The sequence below is a fragment of the Physeter macrocephalus genome, chromosome 17 (assembly GCF_002837175.3).
Source record: "Physeter macrocephalus isolate SW-GA chromosome 17, ASM283717v5, whole genome shotgun sequence".
NCBI classification, from domain to species: Eukaryota; Metazoa; Chordata; class Mammalia; order Artiodactyla; family Physeteridae; genus Physeter; species Physeter macrocephalus.
In genome coordinates, this window is record NC_041230.1 from 13603920 (window position 1) to 13631256 (window position 27337).

A 27337-nucleotide genomic window follows, 5' to 3' on the forward strand; every position below is an offset into this window, starting at 1 on the left:
TCTCCTTTGTGGCATCTTTATTTTCTACCTGGCATATGAACAATGAACAAACAACAATAGGTCAGAAAAATCAGCTGCACTGAAACACTTCAGCCAACTGTAAGACAGAGGGGGCCTGGACATGGAGAGGGTGAGGCTGGCAATTCCAGACCAGCTTCCCCCAAAGGGCTTCTGGTCCAAGCCCGAAACCAGAGGGTGCTCTGGGCAGGACCATGCAGTGCAGACTCTGGGCAGGAGGGACAAGAAGGACCAGTCACAACAGGGACTGCTGCCGGGCACGAGCTTATTGGCTTCTGGCCTCACGCTCCTGCTTGATGAAGTTGATCAGCCCATTGGTGGAAGAATCGTGAGAAGTCACTGGGCTGCTGCCATCAAGCTCAGGTTCAATTTTCTTAGCCAGCTGCTTTCCCAGCTCCACTCTGCCAGGGCGAGGAGAAAGAATGGTATGAGGAAGCTTCCAACATTGCTAGTGAAATCCACCAGCCAACTCACAGCCATTCCCCACCCTCCCCTTTAGCCGGCAACTCACCCCCACTGGTCAAAGCTGTTGATGTCCCAGATGATGCCCTGAACGAAGATCTTGTGCTCGTACATGGCTGTGGAGGGAGCACGTTAGGGCTCTACCAGCCCAGTCCGACCTACCCGAAGCTGGGACTTCCCCACTCACTTACCAATCAAGGCTCCAAGAATGAATGGCGTGAGTTTAGTGAACACAATGGAGTTGGTTGGGCGATTTCCTTCAAAGACCTTCAGAAAACACCCAGAAATGTCCCCCAGTTAGTCGTGATTCCTAACTCCTCATAAGGGAAGCACATGCTGCCCCAGAGGCTGGGATGGGCAGCTCTGTGAGGACAGCCCCTCCTACTGTGCAAGACAGGCAAGGCACTCCACGAGCCCCTGCCCTGGCCACACAACTTTATCCTTCCAATGCCAGGATGCCACGCAAAGCCCACTTCAGGAGAAGTGCTGACCTTGTGGGGCAACAGCTTCTCAAAGTCCCCTGGGCTCTTCCCTGCAGCCTGCAGCTCCTTCCGGGCCTCCTCTGTCGACTTCCCCCGCATCAGGGCCTCAGTCTGGGCCAAGAAGTTAGCCAGGAGGATCTGACGAGAGAGACATCGAGTACCATTTTGAAGCACTGTCTGAGCTTCAGGCAGATGGACAAGACTGCCTGGCACTGCCCAGTCAGGGTTAGTCTCAGCAGTCGGGATCAGGCTGCTTGCCCCGCCTCTGGAGCTTACTTGGAGCAAGGGGGGACGACAGAGCACATCTGTTGACACTGGAAAGTAGGTAACGATGATAACTACCCTTCAAGGACTATGTACTACTTGCCGAGGGCCCTGTTAAGAACTTTACCAACATCTATTTTTTAAGATCCTGAGGGGGAAGAGGTGTCATCTCTTTTCCAGTTGAGCCTCAGTTTCCTCAAGTCAACAGCACTGAATCCCAGAAGGACAGAGGGGAAGAATCAGAATTCAAACCCAGGACTCCTGAGTCCAAAGCTTGTGCCCACAGTAACCCATGCTACTCTGCACACCCGAGATAAGGCAGGATCGGTCCTCTTCAAGGACTTTTGTCAGGTCAGGAGTTGGGTGGTTTTCCCCTTTGCTGCTGTGGTAGGCAAGATCTTGGCTCCCTGACCTTTGCCCCCTGCTGTTAACGCCTGTGTATATTATATCGCATGGCAAAAAGGGATTTTGCAGACAGTGCTAAGGTTACAGACCTTAAGATAGGGAGCTTATCCAGGTGGGCCCAATGTAATCACATAGCCCTTAAAAATAACAGAAGAGGACGGCAAGTGAGCCAGCTACGGAGATGCAACAGAAGAAGATGCAGGAGAGAATCGAAGCTTCAGATGGACTCAACCCAGCCTTGCTGGTTCTGAGACCAAGAGTCAAGGGGGTTTCTAGAAGCTGAGAACGACCCCCAGCTGCCAGCAAAGAAACCAGGTCTTGGTCCTACAACCATATAGAAATGGATTCTGCCAACAATCTGAATGAATGAGGAAAAGGATTTCCCCCCCCCCGAAGTCTCCAGAGGGAACACGGTCCTGCCGACACCTTGACTTCAGCCTGTGAGAACCTGAGCAGAGACCCAGGAGAGCGTGATGGGCTTGGGATCCACAGAAACCACGATAATAAATGGGTGTTGTCTTTAAGCCACTAAGTTTGTGGTGGCAGGAACAGAAAACCAGTACTGCTGACTAATGCCTCAGTCTTAAGAGGTCTGGGTGTAATGTGAGCCTAAGACAGCATGAAGAGGGTCAGGATGAGGGCTTTTACCTTGTGATGCAAACCCTTCCTTATCGGGTGCTGCGTCTGAACAGGGATGAGGAAGTCACAGGGTATCATCTTGGTACCTGCGAAGGGCACTGTGGTCACCCAGGCGCCTATCCCCACCCATGGGAACCACCCATGTGGCCTACAGGAGAACGCTGACCTCACGGAGGAGTCTTTGCTGGCGTGCCCTCCCCGTCCCCAGCAGCACTCCTGCCCAGGCCAGATGGGCCCTACCTTGGTGGATGAGCTGGTAGAAGGCATGCTGGCCATTGGTCCCTGGCTCTCCCCACACAATGGGGCCCGTCTGGTGGTCCACACGGGCACCGGACTTGGTGATGTACTTCCCATTGGACTCCATGTCACCCTGGAATGGGGCCAGAAACCCAGTCATCGATCTTCAAGTCTTGCTCCTTCATGCACATGCCCAAAACCAGCCTGGGATGCACCAGGCACGCCTGCCCTGCCCTGGCCCTGTGAGACATGGCCAGGCATGATTCTTTTATGTCCCCTCACCTGGGAGGGCACAGCTCACAAGCTTTTTGGCTTCGACCGCTCTGAAGGACCCATGACCAGCCAAGGTCCAGGGAGGGCCTCCCTAAGAGCAGAAACGGGTCACAAAATCTTCAACTGATTTCTTAATGGAGAGGCAGGCTGGAATCCAGACTGTATAGCCTTTGACAGCCGTCACCCCAACTAGACTCTGGGCCTTGGGGAGCCTCAGCCCCTCCTTCCGTCACAGGATCCACTGGAAGAGGGGCTGCTCTAGGGGGGCTGTGGAGATTCTAGGGGGGCTGTGGAGATTCCAGGGGCAGAGGGCTGTAAGTAGCCCAAAGAGTCACCACAGACGGGTGTAAACTTGCTTTTCTGGAGGGACAAAGGCAGTGTAAACCATGAGGGTCCCAGGCTGTGGCCCACGCTGTCGGGTGATGTCCAAGAAAGAAGTGACCTGGCTGAGGCACATGCCCTGAGCCAAGCCAGAGCCTGACTGGCCAGGGCACCATGATAGCCAGTCACGCCCCTCCCATGGTAGCCAAACTCAACTGACACAGATCCTGGTTACAAAGATTCTCCATGAGATGGGGAGCACAGGTGGGCCTTGGACATGCCCAAGGGTAATGGAGGAAAAGGCCCCTGGAGGAGCAGGAACCTGGGCACCCAGGCTCATGGGCCCCCCAACCCAAGGCCTGGCCTGGCAGCTGGTACCTGCTGGAAGTAGGCAGCAAAGCGGTGCAGGTACTGGTCATAGGGCAGCATGGCATGTGTCTCACACCCAAAGCAGTTGATGTACCAGACGCCCAGCAGAGCCAGCAGGACGGGGGCATTCTTCTCCAGGGGCGTCGTGCGGAAGTGCTGGTCCTGAAATGAGAGCAGCGTGGGGGTGGGGGCTGAGCAGCTTCTTAGGAGGGAAGGAGTGAGGGCGAGGGGGAGGGAGCTGGACCAACCACAAGCTTCTGGCCAGCGTCTGGCGGAGAACACAAGCCTCAGCACTTACCATCCAGTGAGCCCCTGAGAGCAGCTGCTCGAAGTTGTCAAATCCTGCGACACAAAAGCAGCGTCAACAGAAATGGTCATGCCCTATGCCTCCTGGACGTGGACACAGCTTCTTCTGGAACCGGGGAAAGGCTGGAGGGGGAGCCAGAAGAAACAGGATCTGGGAGGACTTGGGCCTTTAGAAAGCCCCTCTAATCAGAGTCAGCCCTGAGCACAAAGGCAGCTCTAAGGCCACCTGGCGTGGAGGAGCGAGCAGGACCGCAGTTGTGAGGGGCGGGGAGAAGGCCAACCTGCAAACCCGCGAGGAAACTCGGCCCTTCCCACCCGACCTGAAAGAAATGTTCCAGCCAAGGACAGAGAGGCCAGCGGCCTGTGGGAACGGGAAGGTATTCAGGGACACGAGCCCCCAGCCCGACTTCAGACTGCAACACAGTCTCCCGAGACAGAAACACAAACATGCACACTCACCCACGTGCAGGGCAATGGAGAGTCCGATGGCTGACCACAGCGAGTAGCGGCCTCCCACCCACTAGGAGAGACAGGAAAAGGCGCTGAGGAAGGGCTGGCACACCCCGCCCCCCTCCCTCCTGCCACGGAACTTGCCCTCTGAGAACCATGCTCTGCTACAGGTGAAGCTCCGCGGCCCTGGGGCCAACCCACCTCTGGGAAGCAAGACAGCGGGCCAGGCGCCGGCAACCGTTGGGCCGACCAACAGGGCAGACTATACGAGGGACCGACCAGAGCCACGAGACTCAGCCAAAGACCTTACCGTGGCTGACCCCACCTCCTCAGACACCGACAGACCCGGCGCCCTCATACCTGTGCCAGGTCCGGCCTCCCCAGGCACCAACAGACCCAGCGCCTAGCCCACCTCCTTGGACGCTGACAAGTCAGAATCCCATACCGGTGTCTGGCTGTGCCTCCAAGGACACGGACAGACCCAATGACTCGTACCTGTGTCCAGCCTCTTTAAACACTAAGAGACCCAGCGCCTCATACCTGTGCCCACGCATACTTCCTTGAACAATGAAAGACCCAGCACCTCCTACCTGGCCTTGGCCCCTGCTCCTCAGATACTGATAAACCCAATGTCTCATACCTGGGCCTGGCCTTGCCACTCTGACAATGAGAGATCCAGGGCCTCATACCTGTGCCCATTCCCGACTCCTCAGGCTGTACTGACAGAGCCAGCACCTCCTATCTGTGCCTAGCCCTGCCTCCGGGGACACTGACAGGCCCAAGGGCTCATACCTAGGCTTGACTGATCTTCAGCCTCAGCCCAAGACACACTGAGGTCTACCATTCACACTGTGCCTTCTCATGCCACACGACAGACTCCACTTTACCTTCAGAATCCTCAGATCTCCAGTCACGTCTTCCTAACAACTATTTATGGAACACCTACCATGTTCCTAGAATAGGCAATACAAACAATCCACGGGGGAGAAAGGTATAAATGAAAGAATCATGCCAATAAATGTGAAAATGAGATAAAGTGCTTGGGAGAAAGGAAACCAAGAATAAAAGGACTCTGAGGGTGCTTGAGCCTGGATGTGAAGAATGAGTAAGTGTTACCCGGGGAAGCACAGAGGGAGGAGAAGGATTCCAGCAGCCAGAACAGCATATGCAAAGGTCCTGCAGCAAGAGCAGCCTTTCTCAACAGTGAGAGAATTAAGCCCCACAGAAAATGCTTTGAGTGACTTAATCTCTCAGTACTACCAAGGTTGGTCCAAGGCTAGCACCCTTCTAGAGGCAAAAGAGAGATGCTAATTCATTACATCCAATGGATGCCTTGGGGCATTAAGGCTTAATTCTATCCTGAAAGCCTGATGAGACAGGCTGGGCAGGAAGAAGTGTAGCACAATCTAGAAGATGAAGGAAGGAGTGAGAACTGAAGGGTAGAAGCTGAGAGGCAAGGCTGGCAAACCAAGAAGTCTGTAGGTGAGGGGCGAATGGAAGCAGGAAACCACCTAGGAGCCCCTAGGTGGTTTTGGGTGAGTGGTCATCCAAAGAATGATGTTACCCTGAATGGGGGCGGCAGGGATGCAGACCACTGATTCAGGAGGTTCAATGAAAAAGGATGAATTGGAAGAATGAGAGAATCAAATGTGGCCCAGATGTTTCTGGCTTGGATAATAAGATGAATGATGGGGCTCTTTACCTAGAAAGGGTCTGGGTTTGGGGGAACTTTACCTGACTGTCACAGTTCCACAGACCACACCATGCCTGACACTGGCTCTCAGATCTCACCTAACAGACTCAAATCCAGAAACTAGCCTGAGCAGACAGCCAGCACTCAGACCAACAGGTTCCAGGCTGCTGACCTTGAGTGAGGTCAGGTTCTCAGACTTCACTTTTGTTCTGGGAGAGCCCAGCAAAGCTAGTGTCTGATTTGAGCCTCTGAGACCTCAAGCTGCGGACACAGGTCCTTAGACCTCACCTTCACCTGCAGTGGGTCTCTCACACCACACCTTAGAGATGTAGCTCTGCAGTCAGTTCCACGTTCTATGCCTCACCTGCCCCAGAGCCTCAGACCTCACCTTCTCCAACCAGGTATAATCCAATCTCTTTCCCCACTTGATTAATTCAGACCCTGCCAGCCAGATCCCAATGTGACAGACCACACCTTGGACTGGTTACAGATCCTCAAGCCTCTGCAACACCCTGAGCTCTTCCCATCGCACCTGACCAGGGTGCTAAGAACAGGTGGCTGACATGGCTCAGCTCATTCTACCTCTCCTACCTGAACCCAAGGGCTCCGCACACCTCCCCAGGTAGACCCAGGTACACATACCTACGATGACTCTGCCTTTCCCTCAATGAGAGTCCACCCTACCCACTTGACCGTGCCTGATCCTACCACTGAGGATCCCACCTGTGCCTGACCCACCTTCTCAGGTCTTACCAATCATATCAATTACGTATTTCTAGCTAGATCCTGCCCCATTCATTTCATCTAACAAGCCCGGGGATGCCAATTTGTACCTGAACCGGGGGACAAAACCCACCTAAGATCACGTTTATACCTCTGCCCATGTAACCTTGATCCACGGACTCACCGACAAAGCCAGGTCCACAAAGCAGCCCTGGGTATGGATACAATGGCTTCACCTGGGAGGTTAACTCTACCTACTTGTGTTCAACTCCAGTACCTCAGACCACAGGGTTATACACCTGTCAGAGGCAGGCTCCAGACAGCTCAGCTAATGACCCGGGCTTCACATACCTGTCTGCGCCTAACCTTGATTCCTCACATCTCAACTGACAGACCCAGGCCCACCTTCCTGAGCCCAACACTCAGACTCCTCACACCTTCCCAAGGGATCCAGCTCTCTCTCCATGGGCCTGATCTCGGCTCCCAGGCCTAACATGAGACCGCCAGGTCTACCGTCTGTGTCTGACTTGGCTTTTCACATCTCACAAACAGATCCAACACTATCAACCCCTGCTTAACCTGGGCACCAACACCTCAGTAAGGAGCCTCAGACCTCATCAGATGCAAACATCTCTGCGTATCTGTGCTCAGCAGAGCCCACCAAGAGATGTGGCTCTACCTACTTGTGATTAACCCCAGGCCTAACTTCTAGGACCTGGGTCAATGTATCTGAGCCAGAATCATGCTCCAATGATTTCACGTGCAAGACCCAAGCATACATACAGCTGGCCCCGAAGTCCTTGCTTGAGAGGAGCCACATCCACCTACTCATGTCTAACTTAGAGGCTGCGTATCTGCTATGAGCCCCGCAGAGTCCCGCCTACCTGCAGAAGATCCCAGTGCCGTGGGCCTGAACTGAGGCCGCTCTACCAACCCAGGCTTAACCCTGGTCTTTCAGGCATCACCAAAAGACCAAGGGTACATACCTTTGCCTGAATCCAGCACCTGAAAGAGCTAAGTCTACCTACCTGTGTTCAACCGTAACTCCTTAGGTTTCCTCAAGACTATACTTGGCAGACAGGCTTTGCCTACCTGCCTCTGACCCAGGCTGCTCAGACCACATTTGCTGGGCCAGCTCTGCCTACCCATACATGACCCTGGACCCTCAGTCCACACTGGCAGACCAGCTCTGCCTACCTGTACACGACCCTGGGTCCTCAGACCATACTTAGTGGACCCACTCTGCCTACCTGTACTTGACTCTGGATCCTCGGACCATACCTAGTCAGACAGCTCTGCCTACCTGTACATGACCGTGGATCCTCAGATCATACCTAGTGGACCAGCTCTGCCTACCTGTACTTGACCCTGGATCCTCGGACCATACCTAGTCAGACAGCTCTGCCTACCTGTACATGACCCTGGATCCTCAGACCACACCTAGTGGACCAACTCTGCCTACCAGTGCTTGAGCCTGGATCCTCGGACAATACCTAGCCAAACAGCTCTGCCTACCTGTACATGACCCTGGATCCTCAGATCATACCTAGTGGACCAGCTCTGCCTACCTGTACTTGACCGTGGATCCTCGGACCATACCTAGTCAGACAGCTCTGCCTACCTGTACATGACCCTGGATCCTCGGATCATACCTAGTGGACCAGCTCTGCCTACCTGTACTTGACCCTGGATCCTCGGATCATACCTAGTGGACCAGCTCTGCCTACCTGTACTTGACCCTGGATCCTCGGATCATACCTAGTGGACCAGCTCTGCCTACCTGTACTTGACCGTGGATCCTCGGACCATACCTAGTCAGACAGCTCTGCCTACCTGTACATGACCCTGGATCCTCGGACCATACCTAGTGGACCAACTCTGCCTACCAGTGCTTGAGCCTGGATCCTTGGACGATACCTAGCCAAACAGCTCTGCCTACCTGTACTTCACCCTGGATCCTTGGACCATACCTAGTCAGACAGCTCTGCCTACCTGTACTTGACCCTGGATCCTCGGACCATACCTAGTGGACCAACTCTGCCTACCAGTGCTTGAGCCTGGATCCCTGGACGATACCTAGCCAAACAGCTCTGCTTACCTGTACTTTACCCTAGATCCTCGGACCATACCTAGTCAGACAGCTCTGCCTACCTGTACTTGACCCTGGATCCTCAGACCATACCGAGTCAGACAGCTCTGCCTACCTGTACTTGACCCTGGATCCTCGGACCACACCTAGTCAGACAGCTCTGCCTACCTGTACATGACCGTGGATCCTCAGATCATACCTATTGGACCAACTCTGCCTACCTGTGCTTGACCCTGGATCCTCAGACCTTACCTATTGGACCAACTCTGCCTACCTGTGCTTGACCCTGGATCCTCGGACCATACCTTGTCAGACAGCTCTGCCTACCTGTACATGACCCTGGATCCTTAGAACCTAAATAGCAGAATAGCTCTGCCTACCTGTGCTTGACCCTGGGTCCTCAGTCCATACCCAGTGGACCAGCTCTGCCTACCTGTACATGACCCTGGATCCTCAGATCATACCTAGTGGACCAGCTCTGCCTACCTGTGCTTGACCCTGGATCCTCGGACCATAGCTAGTGGACCAGCTCCTCCTACCTGTACACAACTCTGGACCCTCAGACCATACCTGGAAGAGCAGTTCTGCCTACCTGTACATGACCCTGGATCCTCGGACCATACCTAGTGGGCCAGCTCTGCCTACCTGTGCTTTACCCTGGATCCTCAGACCATACCTAGTGGATCAGCTCTGCCTACCTGTACTTGACCCTGGGTCCTGAGACCATACCCAACAAACCAGTTCTGCCCACCTGTACTTGACCTTGGGTCCTTAGACTGCACTGAGGGGGCAGCTGTGCCTACCTGTACATGACCTGGCTCCTTGTGCTGTACCTAGTGGACCAGCTCTGCCTACCTGTGCTTGGACCTGGATCCTCAGACCATACCCAAAGGAACAGTTCTGCCTACCTGTACATGACCCTGGACCCCTTGGTCCATACCTGGCAGACTAGCTCTGCCTACCTGTGCTTGACCTTGGATCCTCAGACCATAGCTAGTGGACCAGCTCTGTATACACGTACATGACCCTGCTTCTTATGCTGTACCTAGCTGACCAGTTCAGCCTACCTGTACTTGACCCTAGATCCTGAGATTGCACCTGGTGGACCAGCTCTGCCCACCTGGCATGACCCTAGGTCCTTAGACTGTGCCTAGCAGACCAAATCTGCTTAACTGTGCGCGACTCTGTCTCCTGTGACCATAACTAGTGGCCGAGCTCTGCCTACCTGTGCTTGACTCTGGGTCCGCAGACTATACCCAACGGAACAGTTCTGCCTAGCTGTACAGGAGCCTGGCTTCTTATGCTGTACCTAACAGACCAGCTCTGCCTACCTATGCTTGACCCTGGGTCCTCAGACCATTCTTAGTGGACCAGCTCTGCCTACCTGTACATGACCCTGGATCCTCGGATTATACCTAGTGGACCAACTCTACCTACTTATGCTTGCCCCTGGATCCTCGGACCATACCTAACCAGACATCTCTGCCTACCTGTACACAACTCTGGACCCTCAGACCATACCTGACAGACCAGCTCTGCCTACCTGTGCTTAACACTGGATCCTCAGACCATACCTAGCGGACCAGCTCTACCCACCTGTACATGACCCTGGCTCCTCAGACCATACCTAGCAGACCAGCTCTGCCTACCTGTACAGGACCCTGGGTCCTGAGACTGCACCTAGTGGGCCAGCTCTACCTACCTGTACTTGACCCTGGGTCCTCAGACCATACCTAGCAGACGAGCTCTGCCCACCTGTGTTTGACTCTGGATCCTCAGACCATTCCCAACGGACCAATTCTGCCTACCTGTCTGTACGTGACCCTGGCTCCTTGTGCTGTACCTAGCGGACCAGCTCTGCTTACCTGTGCTTGACCCTGGCTCCTCAGACGATACCCAGAAGACCAATTCTACCAACGTGGCACCTTACACTGTACCTAGTGGACCAGCTCTGCTTACCTCAGACCACATGTGGCAAGTCAGTTCTACCTACTTGTGACCGAGCCTGGCTTCTGAGAATGCAGCTGGACGGCCAGCTCTGCCTACCTGTACATGACCTTGGGTCCTCAAACTGCACATGGTGTAGCTCTGCTTACATGTACCTCATCTCAGCTCGCCAAAGGGCATCTAAGACATTTGGTTCTTCTTACCTGGACTTGGCTGTGACTTTTGAGATTTCACTGGACAGACCCAGTTTCCTGAACTTGCTCCACAGACTTTACCTGACAGACCCTGCTCTACCCACCTGTGCTTAACTCACCCTGACAGACCCAAGGATAAAACCTGTACCAGATGCAGACTCCACAGACCTTACCTGAGAAACTCAATTCCACATGCCTGTGCCTGGCCACAACTCTTCAACTTCGTAAGACATCTCTACAAGACAGGCAGAGATGCAGTTCCACCTACCTATCCTGACCGTACCTGGGAGATGCAGATCTCCTCAACTGTGCCCAGTCCCAGCTCCCAAGATCTCACCTGAGACACCTACCTCTATCCACCTGTCTTCACTTCTTATTCTCAGAGATCATCTAAGAGATCCAGGTCTTTCTAGATGAACCCAACCCTGGCTCCTCAGGGCTCACGTGACAGATCTGTTCTACCTACCTGTGCCTGACCTCAACTGTGGGACAGAGTTTAATGAACCGAAACATGGCTTTTCAACCTACTTCTGGCTCACCTTTGTTACCTGAAAAACTCAGTTCTATCTACCAGTGCTGAACCTCAGCTCCTCAAATCCGGAGTACAAACCAGGGACTGACCTCAGCAGCTCAGCCCTTACCTGTTCAAGAACCAAAAGTACAAACCTGTATCTCACCTCAGCTCCTCAAACCTTACCTGACAGACCTGCTCTGTGTACCTGAGACAGACCCAGAATTCATGAACCTTCCAGATGGACGGATGCAGCGTTCCATCTCTCTGCCCGACTCCAGCTTTTCAGTCTTTTCCCAGGGGACCCAGGACCATCTCCAGGACCATGGCCCTGAGCATCACCTCTGCTTGGACAACACCTGAGGACACAGTTCTGACCTGGACCTGATCGTGGATTTCTAGTCCCACCTGTCAGACTCAGCTCTGTCTCTGCCTACCTTTGGTTTTAGTGTCCTTACCTGACCAACACACTTCTGTCCAGATGTGCCTGATCTTGGCTCCTCAGGCCTCCCCTAAGACACCTAGTTATACACACCTTGTCTGATTCCAGCTTCTGAGACCTCAAGCAGACGTGGCTTTACAGACCATCCCGGCAGACCCGACTATACAAACCTAACCTGAACAGACTCTTCCCAGAGACCTGACATATCCCTGGCTGCTCATCTCAGCCTGAGGGAAGCCTGGCGAGAGCCCACTGGTGCCAAAGAGTGTCTGAGTGACTTGGGCCTCTGACACTTCTAGAGACCTTTGTCTCTAGACCTTTGTCTACCATAAGCCTCTCACACTGCACCTTAGTGACATGGCTCCTAGGTTGGTTCACCCGTCTGTTCTCCACCTGTCCCAACTCCCCAGTCCTTACCTTTTATAACCAGGTACACTCCTAACTCTTCCTCATCTGGGCACCTCATACCCCAACCCAGCCAGACCCCAATGTCACTGACCACGTCTTGGGCTGGTTATGGAACCTCAGGGGCCTCTACAACACCCTGAGCTCTGGCCATCACACCTGGTCAGGATGCTGAGACCTACATAGGGGACTTACCTATGTTTGCCTAATCCTGAGTTCTAAACGCCTCACTTGAGTGATCAGCCACCCACTACCTGATGCTCACTATTCAGAGCCAGTCAGAGATCCCAATGTATACACCTATCCTGAACTCACAGATCCAGGTTTAAGAACATGTACCTGGGCTTCCCTGGTGGCGCAGTGGTTAAGAATCCGCCTGCCAATGCAGGGGACACGGGTTCGAGCCCTGGTCCGGGAAGATCCCACATGCCACGGAGCAACTAAGCCCGTGCGCCACAACTACTGAGTCTGCGCTCCAGAGCCCGCGAGCCACAACTACTGAGCCCGCGTGCCACAACTACTGAAGCCTGCGCGCCCAGAGCCTGTGCTCCACAACAAGAGAAGCCGCCGCAATGAGAAGCCCAAGCACCACAACAAAGAGTAGCCTCCGCTCGCTGCAACTAGAGAAAGCCCGCGCGCAGCCACGAAGACCCAACACAGGCAAAAATAAAAAAATAAGGGAAAAAAAAAAAGAACATGTACCTAATTTTGGCTCCTCAGACTCCACTTGATAAAAAAAATATCTGAATTCTTCCAGAATTCACAGACCTCACCTGTACCTTTACCTGTCCTGGTGCCTCCTCTTCAGATATCACCTGTACCTGTCCTGGCTCCTCTTCAGACATCACCGGCCAAAATTAGCTCTCCAATAATGTGTGCTGACTCTGCCTGATCCTGACACACAAGGCTGCCCCATAACTGACCACAGCTTACCAGGTCTCACCACTTACACACACCTACGCCATATTGGACTCTTCAGATCTTACCTCAGAGCCAAAGCAATATCCCTCCCTGTATCTACTCTGACCCCTCTCTCACCTGAGAGACCCTGGGTCCAGAAATTTCACCTGTTCCTGTCCCTGGCTCCTCAGATGTCACCTTCCCAATTCACCAATATACATCCTTAGCGACCCAGGCAGGTCCTTCCAGGTATGTCTGGACTGGCTGCAGAAGCCTCCACTGTGCCCACCCTGGCCACTCGGGCCTCACTAGCCAGCCCCAGCCCCATGGTCTTGTGCCCAACTGTCATTCCTAGGCCTTACCTGGGAGACCCAGGTCTGTCTCTAAGCCACGCCCCAACTCATCTCTGCAGGCTGGGTGGTTACAGGCAATGACGAGCCAGGCTGAAACACAGCCCCGCTGTGCTGGGCTCCTTGGCTAGCAGGAGCCCCCACGTGTCCCTGACCACCACCTGCTCAGGCTCCAGATCCCGGGGGGGAGGAGGATGGTGCCTCCCTTCGTTTATCAGGCATGCAACATTTGTTAGAAGCTGCACAGTCTCTCTCGACCGGGGTTCCTCATCTGAGCCACAGGATGCAGAAAAGGATTTGAGTGACTCTTCTCAATTCTTCCAAGGATGGTACATAACTAGTCCCATTCCAGAAAGAAGTTAACTCATTACACACAAAAGATGCCTTAGGGCGTGAGGGCATAATTCTCTCTCAGACTCCAGGCCTTTAGAGCTTTCAAAGGAAGTTACATCTTCAGATGCTGCCACCAAGTAGAGCTTCCAGTATAAAGGCCTGGAAACAGCCCCACTGGGAAAATCCCCAACTGGACGATGCCCTCTTAGGTACCTGCCGAAGTCACGTGTTAGAGCCACACCCACTGCATTCAAGGCACCCATGCCACACCCTGCACTGCATCTCTGCCCTCCAAGCCTTCCCTGCATTCTGCGACCCGAGCCCTTCTCACAGCACGGCTGCACTCAGGCAAGCTGCAAGGAACGCTCCCGCTCACTGCTTGGCACCAGCTGTGGCTCTAGCAGAGATGAGTCTGTGTGACCGCCTGTCACTAGAGTGGCCTGTAGCTCTGCCACTCAGCAACATTGGCTTTGCGAGCTGCCCAGCGGGGCCCCACCCAGGCACCTCCTCTCTGCCACCCTCCAGCTGCCCCTGCAGCTCCTTTCCAGGCCTGCCCAGTCATACCTCCTGCCTCACCCTGCCCTTTGGCCTTTACAGATTGTGGCTGTAGTTCAGAGAAAGGTCATCACTGAGAATAACTCACAACCCTCAGCTTAGCGAGGGGGACAGGGGTGGCTCCGGTTACCCCACAGTGGGTGCTGCCGGCAGGCACCCAGGGGAATGTCACCCTGGCCTTGCAAGCCCGCCCTTGGTGGGAGTGGAGCCCTCATCCTGACTGAGCAAAGCTGTTCCTGCCCCACAAGCCTCTCTGAGGGCCTCCTGGCCTTTCCCAAAGCCAGGCATGCAGCAGGTGCTCAATAAATGTTGACCCGACCTTACAGGCCCCTCATCTGCGGCTTGACTTGGAAAAGGACACACGATTCACCCACCACGGGGAACTGCCTTTACTTACATCCCAGAACTCGAACATGTTTTGAGGGTCAATTCCAAACTCCTTCACTTTGGCCTAAAAAGGGCAAAGGGAAAGAGAAGGAAGGAAGCCTGGGTTAGCGGCACAGGAACAGGAGCTCCAGGGCAGGAAGAGTCGTGCCACCACTGGGGCTGTGCTGGAGCAACCTGCGAGTCCAGGCGGGACCAGGAGCCACCCACCCCCAGAGCCAGATGCCAGGCCAGCTCACGTCCAGCACACCAGTGGCCCAGTGCTTACAAAGCCCTCCTGCTGAGAGGGGCTGCACACCCACCCTGAGGACCTGGCCCACACACTGTTCTGCAAGACCACCTCCTGGACCAGACCCCCTGGGACCTCTGGGAAACAGAGCACGGGCAGGGGCAACCTCCCAGACCAGGAAACATACAGCCCGGACACCTGCCCAGCTCTTCCAATACTGGGATGGTGACCGCACCCCAGGAAGCCTTCAGGGAATGAGCGATCCTATTCTATCCCCTGGGCAGACAGGGTCAGCAACCCTTGCCTAGACCCCACAGGAGACGCCCCACTGACCAATCTGAGCTCTACCCGCAGGAGATGGACAGTGGTACTGTGGTTGGCCAGCCTTAAGATGTCCTCCTGTCTCCCCCCACAGGCAAGTGAGCACTGCAGGCAAGGGTGGGGGTGGGGGTGGGGGTGACACGGAAGGAGTGGAGTCAGGAGGACCCGGGTGTGGTTCCGGCTCAGACCGCCCAGCACAAAGCCCACCACACAGCCAGTGCTCAGCCAGGTCTGCCTTCCTCGAGACCGCTGCAGCACAGCCCCGCCCTGCCCGCTGACACGTCCCCGACCCTACCTCGCACAACCTGGGGCCAGGAGGAACTGGCAGGTGGGTAACCATGTTCTAGTCCCGTGTTCTAATCCCGGCATCACTGACTCAGGCAATCACTGGGTGACAAGCCACATCCCTTCATTGGGGCTTAACGTCCTTATGTGAGAAATGGGATGCATCCCCCACCAGTACCCAGCATATCCCATCTGGGGAGAGGCCAGTGGCAGAGGTCAGGGGAGGTCACATGTGTGGAATGTTGTGGGCATCAGCCAGGCCCGGGAGATGGGTGGGGTTAATGTGATCCCACTGACTGCAAGCCCCTTGCTGGAGCAGCAGAGGTTTGTCTGCCTTGCAGAAAAGGTAAGGATGGTTTGCAACTCACATCCGTCAGAGGCAACTAACCCTTCTACCCCACCAGCTGAGCCAAGATCCCTGAACCTGTGGAACACACCTCAGCTGATATATTCGGAAAGGCCGTGACGCTGACCTGGCCTGGGCCCTCCCAGGAAGGTAGTATGGAAACCCTCATGGGCACTTACAGTGTTGGTAGACAGGGCAACAAAGTGCTTCGAGACTGCGGAAGGCTGCAAGAGACGAGCCAAGTTACACCACACCCATCCAGGGGGCCCCCCAGGGGCAGTGACCCTCCCGTCTCTGGAGAAACCAAGGCCCCGGGGGGGACCCACTGCTCCCAGTCCTCGGTTCTGAGGCTGTCGGAGGAGCCCCATGTCAAGATGGAGAGGACAGAGGGGTCAGAGGCCAGGCAGCCCAGCCTACCTCACAGGCACACAAGGCCCAGGGTGCCTCCCCTGTAAAGCTGGAGGGGCCAGGGGTAGAGAGGATTCCATAGGGCCAGTGGCCTTAAGGAAAGGGCCCTCAGCAGTTAGAGCAGGGTCTGCCACATTTGGCTTGTCTGGGCTGGCAAAGCCAAATATCTTTTTTTTTTTTAATATTTATTTATTTTGGCTGCACGGGGTCTTAGTTGCAACACGCAGGATCTTCGTTGCGGCATGCATGCGGGATCTAGTTCCCTGACCAGGGATCGAACTGGGGCCCCACGCATTGGGATCACGGAGCCTTACCCACTGGACCATCAGGGAAGTCCCAAAGCCAAATATCTTAACCAGAAAGGCTGCCTCCTGCTGCCAACTTCAGGGGAAATAGGGCTACAGGGCTAAGCGTGGCCATACAGGCTGACAGGCAGGCCCACCCTGTCCTTCCCAGCCCGCACACTGCCCACCCAGCACTCACATCCTTGGCCGACAGAAGAAACCACTCCTTTGCTGTCTCTGCGTTGGTGATGGTCTCCTGGGTGGTGAAGGTCTGCAGGCAGAGAGCACAGGAGTTGGTCCCCAGCCAGGGTCGGTACGGCCCAGAGCCAGAGCTCAGCAGCGGAGGCCGTGTGCGTGCCCAGTTACCACACGGAGCAGTGCATGCAGGTCAGTGAGTTATTCCCCATCACCTTCACCCACGTGGTCCACAAAGCCACGATCAGTGGCTGTGTCTGGGGCAGGGGCCTGGAAGTAGCAACGTCATCCTGTGATTCCAGGACTTCACAGACAGAGAAAGGGGAAACGCTAGTAGGAGCTACACCTCCACCTGCCCAGAGCCCACCCTCCGCCCCTGCCACCCCACCACAGGCCAAAGGCCAGAGCATGCTCCAGAAGAGCAGCTGTGGACACACCTGGGGCTCCCTTCAGCCCAGACTAGGCTGTATCTCAGAACTCAGATGGAATTCTTAATATTTAATGTGCATGGATACGAGTAAACAGGGCATAGATGACAAAAAACAAAACGCTTACATTATCTGGGCATGGCTCTGGGATCAGAAAGGAGCAGACGTTAGAGACAGATCTCTGACAAAGATGGGAACGGTCCCAGGCTGAGCGCATTCAGCGAAGTGAGTGGGTGGGCCCAAGATGAAGGCTCATATGGACCAGTTCAGGCTTTCATCAGGTAAACTGTTTTTGCCACCAGATAAGGAACAGTCTGAGGGCAGCTGTGCCCACCCGATCCACAAAGCATGGCTCGTTCAGAGCAGTTGGGAGGGTCCAGCGGCCAGGGCAGTAGCAAAGCATCCACCACCCTGCACCCCAACACTCACAGGGCTGGGAGTCAGGCCGGGTCTGAGGGCCGTACCTTGGAGGCGATGATGAACATGGAAGACTCAGGGTTCAGGGTGGCCAGTGTTTTGGCAATGTGGGTCCCATCGATGTTGGAGACAAACCAGACCCGGGGACCTTCTGAAGAGTATGGCTTGAGGGCCTCAGTCACCATGAGGGGTCCCTGTGGGGAGACGCAGCATCAGAAAACAAGATTCCAGGGCCCACGAGAGGTGAGAACGGCCAGGTCCCATCTCTGGAGAAACCAAGGCCCTGGATGGGACCCCTCCTCCCCTATCCCACGGTAGCCCCCTCCTTACCAGGTCAGAGCCGCCGATGCCGATGTTGATGACATCCGTGATGGACTTGCCTGAGTACCCCTTCCATTCACCACTCCGGACACGCTGGCACAGAGCAGGGAGATGTAATCAGCCCAGACCCCTGAGTATAAACTGCTGCTCAAATGCATCATTACTTCTGTATCCTTACACCTCAGTCCCGACTTCCAGGCCCTATCAGAGGCCTACTGAGACACAGTGTCACATCCTTGCCACACTCAGCCCCAACTAGACCCTTTTTCTCATCATTAGTAAGCGGGGTGACATCCCCACCTCACGGCAACATTGTCAGAATCTGCGAAACAAGAGCGAACTTTCAGCAGAACCTAACATGACAGAGGCCAAGAGATGTGAAATGTCAACTACTGTGACTGGTCTGTGCCAGGGACAGAAATGACAGACATGCAGCCAAGCTCCACATGGACCCCAGGGATTCTTGCCTCCCAGTATTCACATCCCTGTAGGGTCCCCCATGCTGTACAGGGCTCACTAGGCACCCATTAGGATACTGCAAAAATGATGGAGCGTGACTTCGGAAGCTGGGTCATGAAAGACCACGCAGCTTCTGCCTTGCTCTCTTGGATAGCTCACTCCTGGGGAAGCCATCTGCTATGTTACGAGAAGACTCAGTTGTATGAAGAAGCCAGTGTGGTGAGGAACAGAGGCCTTCTTGCAACAGCCAATGCCAACTCACCATCCATGAATAGGAACTGCCTTGGAAGAGAATCCTCGAGAACCCAGCAAACCTTCAGATAACTACAGCCCTGGCCGACATCTTGAGTACAACCTCAAGAGAGACCCCCAAACCAAGACCAACCAGTTAAGCCTGAATTTCTGATCCATAGAAACCGTGTGAGACAGTAAATGTTTACTGCTATTTTAAGCCAAGTTTTGGTGGAATTTGTCATATAATGATAAATAACTAATGCAGACTTTGGTACCACAAGTAGAGTTATTACCACAACAAAAATCTAAAAATATGGGTAGGGACACTTCCCTGGTCCAATGGGTAAGACTCCGTGCTCCCAATGCAGGGGGCCCGGGTTCGATCCCTGGTTGGTGAACTAGATCCCACATGCATGCTGCAACTAAGAGTCCGCATGCCACAACTAAGAAGTCCACATGCCACAACTAAGATCCCGCATGCCGCAACTAAAAAGATCCCACGTGCCGCAACTAAGACCCGGCAAAGCCAAAATAAATAAATAAATATTTTTAAAAAATAAAAAGATAAAAATATGGGTAAAAGCTAAAAAAACCTTGAGGAGAGTTAGTGAAAGCCTAACAAGCATTGGAAGAGACTGTTAGCAGAGGTTTAATAGTCCTCGAGGGGGCTGCTGGTATAGATTTTAAAAAATGGGAAAAAAATACTACTGAAAATCGTAGGAAAAAGAATCCTTGTTATGTAGAGAGAGAAAATTTAATAACACTGTTGCCTGCATTAATGGGGAAAGTAAAAGATATCTATTATGATCTAGCTACAGAGATTTTCAGGCTGTGTTATAGGAACTACCTGGCTTCTTACTGCTTACAATAAAATACAGCTTAATGAAGAACTTTCAAACAAACAGAAGCCAGGAATCGTTGGATTTGAAAATTCCCAGCCTCTCCAGAAAATAACTGATGCTAAAATTAGGAGATGGATCTTCGGCAAAGTTCAAATCCAGGGCACTGTAAGAAAAGCTTCAAAAGGTAAAGCAGAGAATGTAGCTGTAAAATCCTTTGTTAAGACCTCAGAAAGAACTAAGGTGGTAACAGAGAGAACATTTGGGCTAAAGGTAAGGCTTCCAAAAAGCTTAAAAGTACTGTCTCTGTGGTCTTAGAAGCAATTGTAGGAAAGGACTTATCCTGAAAAAATTTGTGGGTATAGCTTTTGTCGAATGGAGTGAACCCCACCCCGCAGTAAGCTTCACAGGAGACCCACAAAGTTTTTAAGATAACTGAATTGTCAGAAACACTAACAGCTTGAACTGAAAGTGACAGAGATATTACAAAAGGAAAAGAGATCTTTGGGACTTCCCTGGTGGTCCACTGGTTAAGAGTCACACTGCCAATGCCAGAGGGCGCAGGCTTGATCCCTGGTCTGGGAACTAAGATCCCACATGCCATGCAGCATATGGTCAAAAAAATAATAATAATAAAAATAAACAAGGAAAAGAGATCTTCAATAATTTTTATGTTTTAGGCCATGGCGTGTATATGTGTGATCTTAGCTCCCCAACCAGGGATCGAACCTGCGCTCTCCTGCATTGGAAGTGCAGAGTCTTAACCACTCAACCGCCAGGGAAGTCCCAGAAAAGAGATCTTTAAAAACCCACATTTCTATAGGCAGTAAGAAGGCTGAAAAAACTAGGCAATTACAAACACAGACTACCTTTCATGTAAAAAGGATGACTAAGGGCAAAGCCAAAAGCCTTGAGGAACAATTCCTAGGCCTTGAGTCCTAACCAAGCAATTGCCAACACGTGCCCTGCTCAATTTAAGAACTGCTTTGGACCAATGTTTCCTGTGTGCCTTCCACTTTCCTTCCTTTTTGAAAAGGAATTATCCTATAACAGTTATCCTATGCCTATCTCACCATTTTATGTTAGGTGTGTAGGGGATAAATAACTTGTCTACTTAATTCACATATCTTCAGATCAAAAGGAACTGTATTTAAGTTGTATTAAAGAAAATACAGATATATCTGTACCTAATTTAGATTATGAGGTTCTTCACTTCTAGCTGATATGGTAATGGCACATGGCCTTAAGAGAAAGAGAACAGGGTATTTTGCATGTGGAAGGAACATGATGAATCACTGGGAGCCAGAAGGCAGACTATGATAACCAAATTCTAAGATGGTTCCCAGCTATCCTCGCCTCCCGGCACTGCATTCATGCCCTTGTGTAGTCCCTTCCCACTTTGATCAGAGTTGACCTGTACAACCAACGGGGTATTACAGAAATGAAAGAGTAACTTCTGATGCTACCTCAAGGTATTCAAAGATGTTGAGGCACTCTGCCTTGCTCTCTCTTGGATCAGTCACTCTGGGAAAAATCAGCTACCTTGTCATGAGGACATTCAACCTGTAGAGAGGTCCACAAGGTGAGGAACTAAAGCCTCCCAAATGTCAGCACTAATTGCTAGTGAGCCATCTTGAGTGCAGATCCTCCATCCAGACTTCAGATGAATGTAACCCTGAGCCAACATCTTGACTACAACCTTACGAGACCTGAGCCAGAACCAGTCAACGGAAACGCTGACTGCTGTTTTCAGCTGCTCAATTCTGGCGTTATTTGTTACGCACCGATAGGAAACTAGTATACACGGCTTTCCCAAAATCAGTAAGACCCAGTAACTTTATTTCTTTTAGATAATAAAGTAATCACCCTGCCATGAGCAATTTTTCATCAATACAGAAAGAAAATAAGTTACTCAGCTTTTCAACAATCAATCTCACCATGAGTTTTGTTATAATAAAGCATCCTAGAGGGAAAACTTGTGTATCTTTACTATTACTACACATACCCTTTATTTAACCAGATAGGCGTTCTTACAAAAACACACCAGTTCTGCAACTTCCTTTCTCAACTTCACAGTATATCCTGAACAGCACAGCAGGTCAATGCAACTGTAGCTCCCTAATTCCCAATGGTGCCCAGGACTACGGTTTATGAACATACACTGACTTTACTGGTCAGTCCTCTGATAAATGAGGTCAGGCTGTTTTCGGTTTTTGCCATGACAATCAAGGTCATGGTGAACATCCTCACCCAATCTTGGTGAGCTTCTGAGAGCACAGCCATGGGGAGTGTTCCTTACCATGGAATTGCTGCTATTCAGCAGCTGTTTTGAACTATAAATAGGCCATCAGTCTGAGTCAGGTATCCAGCAGCCAGCTATAAGGGAGGGCTTTCCTGGAAACAGCTTCCCAGACGACCAGTGCCACACACTCTCCACATGGCATGCCCGAGCACACAAGGGCTGACCAAAAACAGCACCATGCTTCCGAGACACATCAGTTCTGCCACTCACAGCAGATGTCTGGAAATGCCCAAGCCTACATCCCATCCAAAGCCCAGCACAAGCGCCAACCACTCTTAAGGGACATTCTGGAATCCAGATTCTCATCAGGATCCCAAGCCCTCCTCACCCTGCAAAGTCCCACTCACCTGCCTGCCTAGCGTCTAGGTTGGATGCCCAGATCACCTCCTGCCGTTTCAGGTCTGAAGATGACCAGCCACACGTGGGGGACACTGCTCTCAGGGACCAGCTGACTAGAGCCTAGATTATCACTCCCAGAGCGCACGTACAGACATGCATAACCCACACGTACAGACACGCACACGCCCACACAAACCGTCCAGCCCACACACATCACCCTTGTACTCCAGGCTTGAGGACATCCACCAACTCTTGCAGAATCACCGTGGGGTAGACACTGAGGCAATGGCAGGTGATGTGGGGAAATCTCTAGCTGGTCTCTGAGGCAACCCCTACACCCCCACACAGGAAAAGGAAGCACAGTTGTGTGCATTAACGCTGACACAGGGACAAGCTGCATGTGTGTGCACACGTGTGCCTGTATGTGTTTCAAAGAAGAGATGACAGACATGCTAGTACATGCACAGGAAACTTTTGGAAGATTTAACAGTAAGCATTATAAAAGCTGCCTCTGGAGAGTTGGCTGGGGTGTGGTCAAGAAAATTTTCCGCTTTAAATCTCGTCTAGTTCTCGACTAGGCGATAAGGGCACATGATTAAAGAGGTTAGAAAAAGCAAGTCTCTCCACGACTATCCCATCCCTCAGGGGCCTCACTTTTCTTTTCAGAACTCTGTCCTGGCCAGATTGTCACCGTGAGCCCACAGGTGTTAGAGCTCAGGAAGGAGGCTGCTCTACTGCTGCCGGTGGTGGGTTCCCTGAGAACAGGGTCAGGGAAATTCCTGCCTTAGCAGAGCCTCCATGGCTAGCTGTCACAGAGACCACTGCCACCTCAGGCTGCATTGAGGGCTGGGGTCCTCTCCAAGGAGCGTGGAAGGGCGGCCCATCAGGATCCCCAGATTCCCAAATACAAGCACACACACGGCCAAGGGGAAGTCCAGCCCAGCAGCTGCATACCTGGCAGAAAGACTTCATCTTCTCCAGGACCTTGTTGACCTCTGGCATCACATCCTTGCCATCCACCAAAATGGGTGTGTTTGACCGGTTCCGAAGGGCCACATGCAGCACTGCCCGATCCTGGGGGCGAGAGTCAGCGCGTGAAGGCCTCCATCGCAGGGCAGCCACACTCCCAGCTGGGCATGATGCAGTGTGGCCCCAAGAGTCAGCTCAGCACTTTATCCACTGGACACGCAGGCCCTAAGGTCTGCTAGTACCATGGTCTCATACTCAAAACCCACTGTGTGCTATGGAAATAGGGGCCACTCCAGGTCCTAGAGGGAAGGCAAGGCATGTGCCGCTCCCTTATGTGCTGCAGACAGTCGCAAGGGGACGGAGACCGGCACAGGCCTGGGACAGGCCCCAACGACCCACAGATGTTCAGGGCGTGAAAAGTCAAGGAAAGCTGAACAGAGTGAGCAAAGGCAGACTGGTGACAACACAGGTCAGAGACAAGCAATGAATGGCTACAGAGGACCAAGGCTCATGAAGCCCAGTCGCATCTTCCTGGTGAAAGTACACGGTGTTTGTTGGCACCTTTTGAAAAGTGTCCCTGGCCCTTTGGAAGTGGAGCAAAACAGGCAACTCAAGCTTCCCTCACCAAGCATCCCATCACACCCACTACTGGAAACCAAACCAGACCCTAAGTCTGTGATAGGCTCCAGGCAGCTGGCCTTATCAAGTGAGAGCAACAGTCCCATCAAGCTGGAGGCAGCAGAGGAGTCCTTGAAAGAAACAGGTCTGAGACTCCAGGGGAACAGGAAGGGATGATCTCAGGACTCCAACGCAGGGAGAGGCTCACTAAGGTGGAGGGCTTCGTGCCACACTGCCTTCACCCCGCCCAACCTCACTCCTGTGCCACATTCTGTAGACAAATGCACCACTCCAGGAAGCCCTCCTTGATTGCAGTCTCTCAGCCTAGCCCAGCAGTGAAAGACAGGGGTGTTTGAATAGTGGCTCTGCCACTTACAGAATGACACTGCATAAGTGACTTGACCTCTGAGTTACAGGTTCCTCGTGTGTAAAACGAGGATAATAACATCATGAGGATGACACCCTGAGTGCTCAGTGATTCTTATGCCTACAGGGTTCCACAGCGATTCAGGCACAGGGGGGCCAAGGCCTGGCCTTGCCACAGCTTCCTGTTGACTCCTCCCACTGAAGGCTGATTTTGACATGAGTCTTCTTTTCACTAACAAAACTTGTAGCAAGGATCAGAGTTAACTTCTCTGAGCATGCCTTGAGAAGCCCTCTCCCTGCAGCCTTGAGAGGTGCTGTCCCCAGGCAGACACCGGGAGCCATTCCACGCTCACCAGACCTAGACTGCAGTCTTGGGGAAGACACACCCCAAGGCTGTGCAACTTGCTTGAGGAAACAGGCCTTCAGGCCCCTGGTTAAGCAAAAGCATTGCCTAAGAGGAGGGGTACGGACACAGGGTGATGCTGCTAACAGTCAGACGAACCCCAAAGGGAAGGAAGAGGCTGTGGAGGGTATACGGAGTCTGCCTGCTCACCTCGGTGAAGTTGATCTTCTCACCACTGAACATGCGTTCCCGGGCAGCCTCCACACCCCTGGACTTGGCCTGAGAAGAGAATACACTGAGGCCTGGTCCCACCCACGTTGGCCACCAAGAGTCCAAGGCCCAAGCACAAGGCTTGGTGCAGCCCCCGGTGGGGCTGACAAATGGCTGCAGACTGGTGCCCTCCCCCACTGCCTGGGAAGGGTCTCCTCAGACATCAGGCACTGAGTCCCCTGGGATGCCGGTCAGAACCTGAGCCAGGGGCAGGGGCACAGGGGCAACTACTGAGATCCACTAAGAGGGGGAAGTAAAGATGCTCAAGGACCTGAGGACGCCAGTAGCCCAGCTCGTCCACAACACCTTGGGTCACGGGTCAAGCCTCCCCAAGCAGAACATTACCAGGTCCACCAGCATCTGCATCACAGCCTCCGTCACAAGGTTCTTGGAGTAATCCAACAGAATATGCCCATGGTTGGTGTTGAGGTTCAAGCTGCAGAAAGATGGCAGAAGCGGCTGACCACACCCCAGCCTGATCCCTGACCAGATGCTTCCAAAAAAATAATCCTCCCTGTGCCAAATCCAAACAAGCCTTAGCTGGCCAGCACAGTGGTGTCGTCTGTCACCTGTCCGCCCCCCAAGCTGACCTGCAGCAGCAGCACAGGGCAAGATGCAGACCCCTGGAGAGAAGCCCTTCCTCTGCTAAAACTGAGCTGGGGGATGGGAAGACAGAGCTGGGTGCTCTGCCCCTGCCTAGGCCAGGGAGTGACAATGCCCTCCCAGAGCTTCCACTCTGCGACTCAACTTACTCAGGGAAGGACCCAGATGACAGGGACTTCCAGTCTGGGGCCACAGACCTCCCCTCCCGAGCCCCTGCGCCAGTGACCATTCCCAACCCCCAAGATTTTCTCCTTTCCTGGTCGTTCACGGGTCTCCGGACCTAGCCTCCTGGGCAGGAATCACGGTCCCACCTCTCCACCCTTCCATCGCGGCTCCCCGCAAATCCCCCGGGCCGGTCCCCCCCTGACCGCGCCCCGCAGAAGGTCCCGAGCACACTCTCGGCCAGGACCGAGTGGAAGGGGGCAGCCCTTCTGAGCCTGCTGCGTCGGCGAGGGCCCTTGCTCACAACCGCGGAGGGATGGGCTGCTTCAAACGGCAGGGACTGGTGGAGGGGGTGGGGAGAGAAATGTCCCCGTGGAGGGGAAGCGGCAGAGAGGCCCAATCCTCATGACGAAGCTGCCGGGGCCCCGAGACCTCCGGCGAGCACCCGGAAACCTGCTTCAAGGAGGCGTCAAGGACGAAGCGCGGCCTGGGCCTGCGCCCAGATCCGTAGCCGGGGGCACCCGGGGACCGCCGCCCAGCCCTCCTGGCCCAGGCCCTGCACAGCCGGACCCCGCGCGCCGCATCCGGGTCCGGCACGTCCGCGCCCCGCCCCTGGCCCCGCGCGCGCACCTGAAGTGGTTAAAGCGGTCCTTGTCTCCTTCGAAAAGGCGGCGCAAGTTGAGGTCAGAGCCGTGCTCGTGGTACCATGCCTGCAGCTTCTTGAACTGCGGGTTCTGGGTGAGCGCGGCCATGGCGAGAACGGCAGAGAACACGTACTGGGACAAGCACGGAGGAGGAAGCTGGGCGGGTGGCGCGCGGCAGGCGGAGGACGGGCGAGCGCAGCGAGCTTTATGGCGCAGGCCCCCGGCTCCGCTCCGCCCCGTCCCCGCCCCCGCCCTCCTCTCTGCGGTCCGTGCCCGAGGGGCAACCTGGTCCGCAGCCGAGGCTCGGGGGCCTCAGCTCGTCTCACCTTGCCACCGGCGGCCTCTTGGGCTGCTGCTCTGCCGACCTCTGCCTGGAAGTGACTGAGGAACAGAGGCCTGCTTCATTAGTTCGTTCATTCACCCACTTAACCCAAATCCTTCCAACACTTCAACGTTACAGGTGCTGCGGCTATGTGGGTGACAAGTAAAATATATGGCATATCAGATGCCGGTAAGTGCTACTGAGATAAGGAAAGCTGGAAAGGGTGCTGGGAATAGGGGTTGCAATTCTGAATAGAATGGTCAAGGCAAAACTCACTCATGAGGTGACATTTGAGCAAAAGCCAGAAGAAGGTGAGGAAGCAAGCCAATTGGCTATCTGGGGGAGAAGTGTTCAGGCAAAGGGAAGAGCAACTGCAAAATTCCCGAGGAGAGCATGCTTAGATGTTTCAGCAACAGCAAGAGGCAAATGTGGCTGCAGGGGGGAGTGAATGAGGGGAGAGTGATAGAAGATGAGGTCACAGAGGGAAGGAATGCAGTAAGTCATCGTGAGGACTTTGGTTTTTATTCCGAGAGAGATGGGAAGCCATTGAAGGGTTTAAGCAAAGGAGGGACATCATCGGACGTGTTTTACAAAGGATCAGACCAACAGTTCAGTAGGCATGAAAGTAAGGACAACAGATAGGACGCTACAGCAATAATGCAGGCCAGGAATGAAGGTGTCAAGGTAGGAGGAGTTGGCTGTGGTGATCTAGATATACTGAGTGAAGAATTAAGAGAAAGAAAAATAACAGTCAATGATGACATCCAGTTTTTTACCCGAGTTCCTGGAAAAATGGAATTGCCATTGCATCTTGGAGAAATACAAGTTTTAGGGGGAAGATCATGATCTTGTTTTTTGACATGTTAAGTTTTCCAAACCTA

At 53.5% G+C, this 27337-nt stretch overlaps 1 protein-coding gene across 1 annotated transcript; it reads right to left on the minus strand.

Annotated features, from left to right (window-relative positions):
* Positions 1 to 26330, minus strand: GPI (glucose-6-phosphate isomerase). The gene is made up of 18 exons (XM_024132824.2): positions 26121 to 26330; positions 25071 to 25161; positions 24666 to 24734; positions 23114 to 23233; positions 17996 to 18079; positions 17713 to 17859; positions 16825 to 16896; positions 16113 to 16157; positions 14766 to 14819; positions 4236 to 4296; positions 3769 to 3812; positions 3480 to 3632; positions 2511 to 2640; positions 2280 to 2356; positions 972 to 1100; positions 672 to 747; positions 530 to 596; positions 1 to 419 (listed from the first exon to the last, which is right to left on the minus strand). Exons 1-18 carry the CDS (start codon positions 26240 to 26242, stop codon positions 284 to 286), a joined length of 1677 nt encoding a protein of 558 aa, XP_023988592.1. The 5' UTR covers positions 26243 to 26330; the 3' UTR covers positions 1 to 283.
* Positions 26331 to 27337: the final 1007 nt, after the last annotated feature.

Coding starts and splice junctions, on each gene's coding strand:
- GPI (XM_024132824.2), bottom strand. CDS start 26,242: ATGGCCGCGCTCACCCAGAACCCGCAGTTCAAGAAGCTGCAGGCATGG. Junction 23,234..24,665: donor AGAAGATCAACTTCACCGAG/GTGAGCAGGCAG, acceptor TCTCGCCCCCAG/GATCGGGCAGTGCTGCATGT. Junction 597..671: donor CATTCTTGGAGCCTTGATTG/GTAAGTGAGTGG, acceptor CTCCCTCCACAG/CCATGTACGAGCACAAGATC.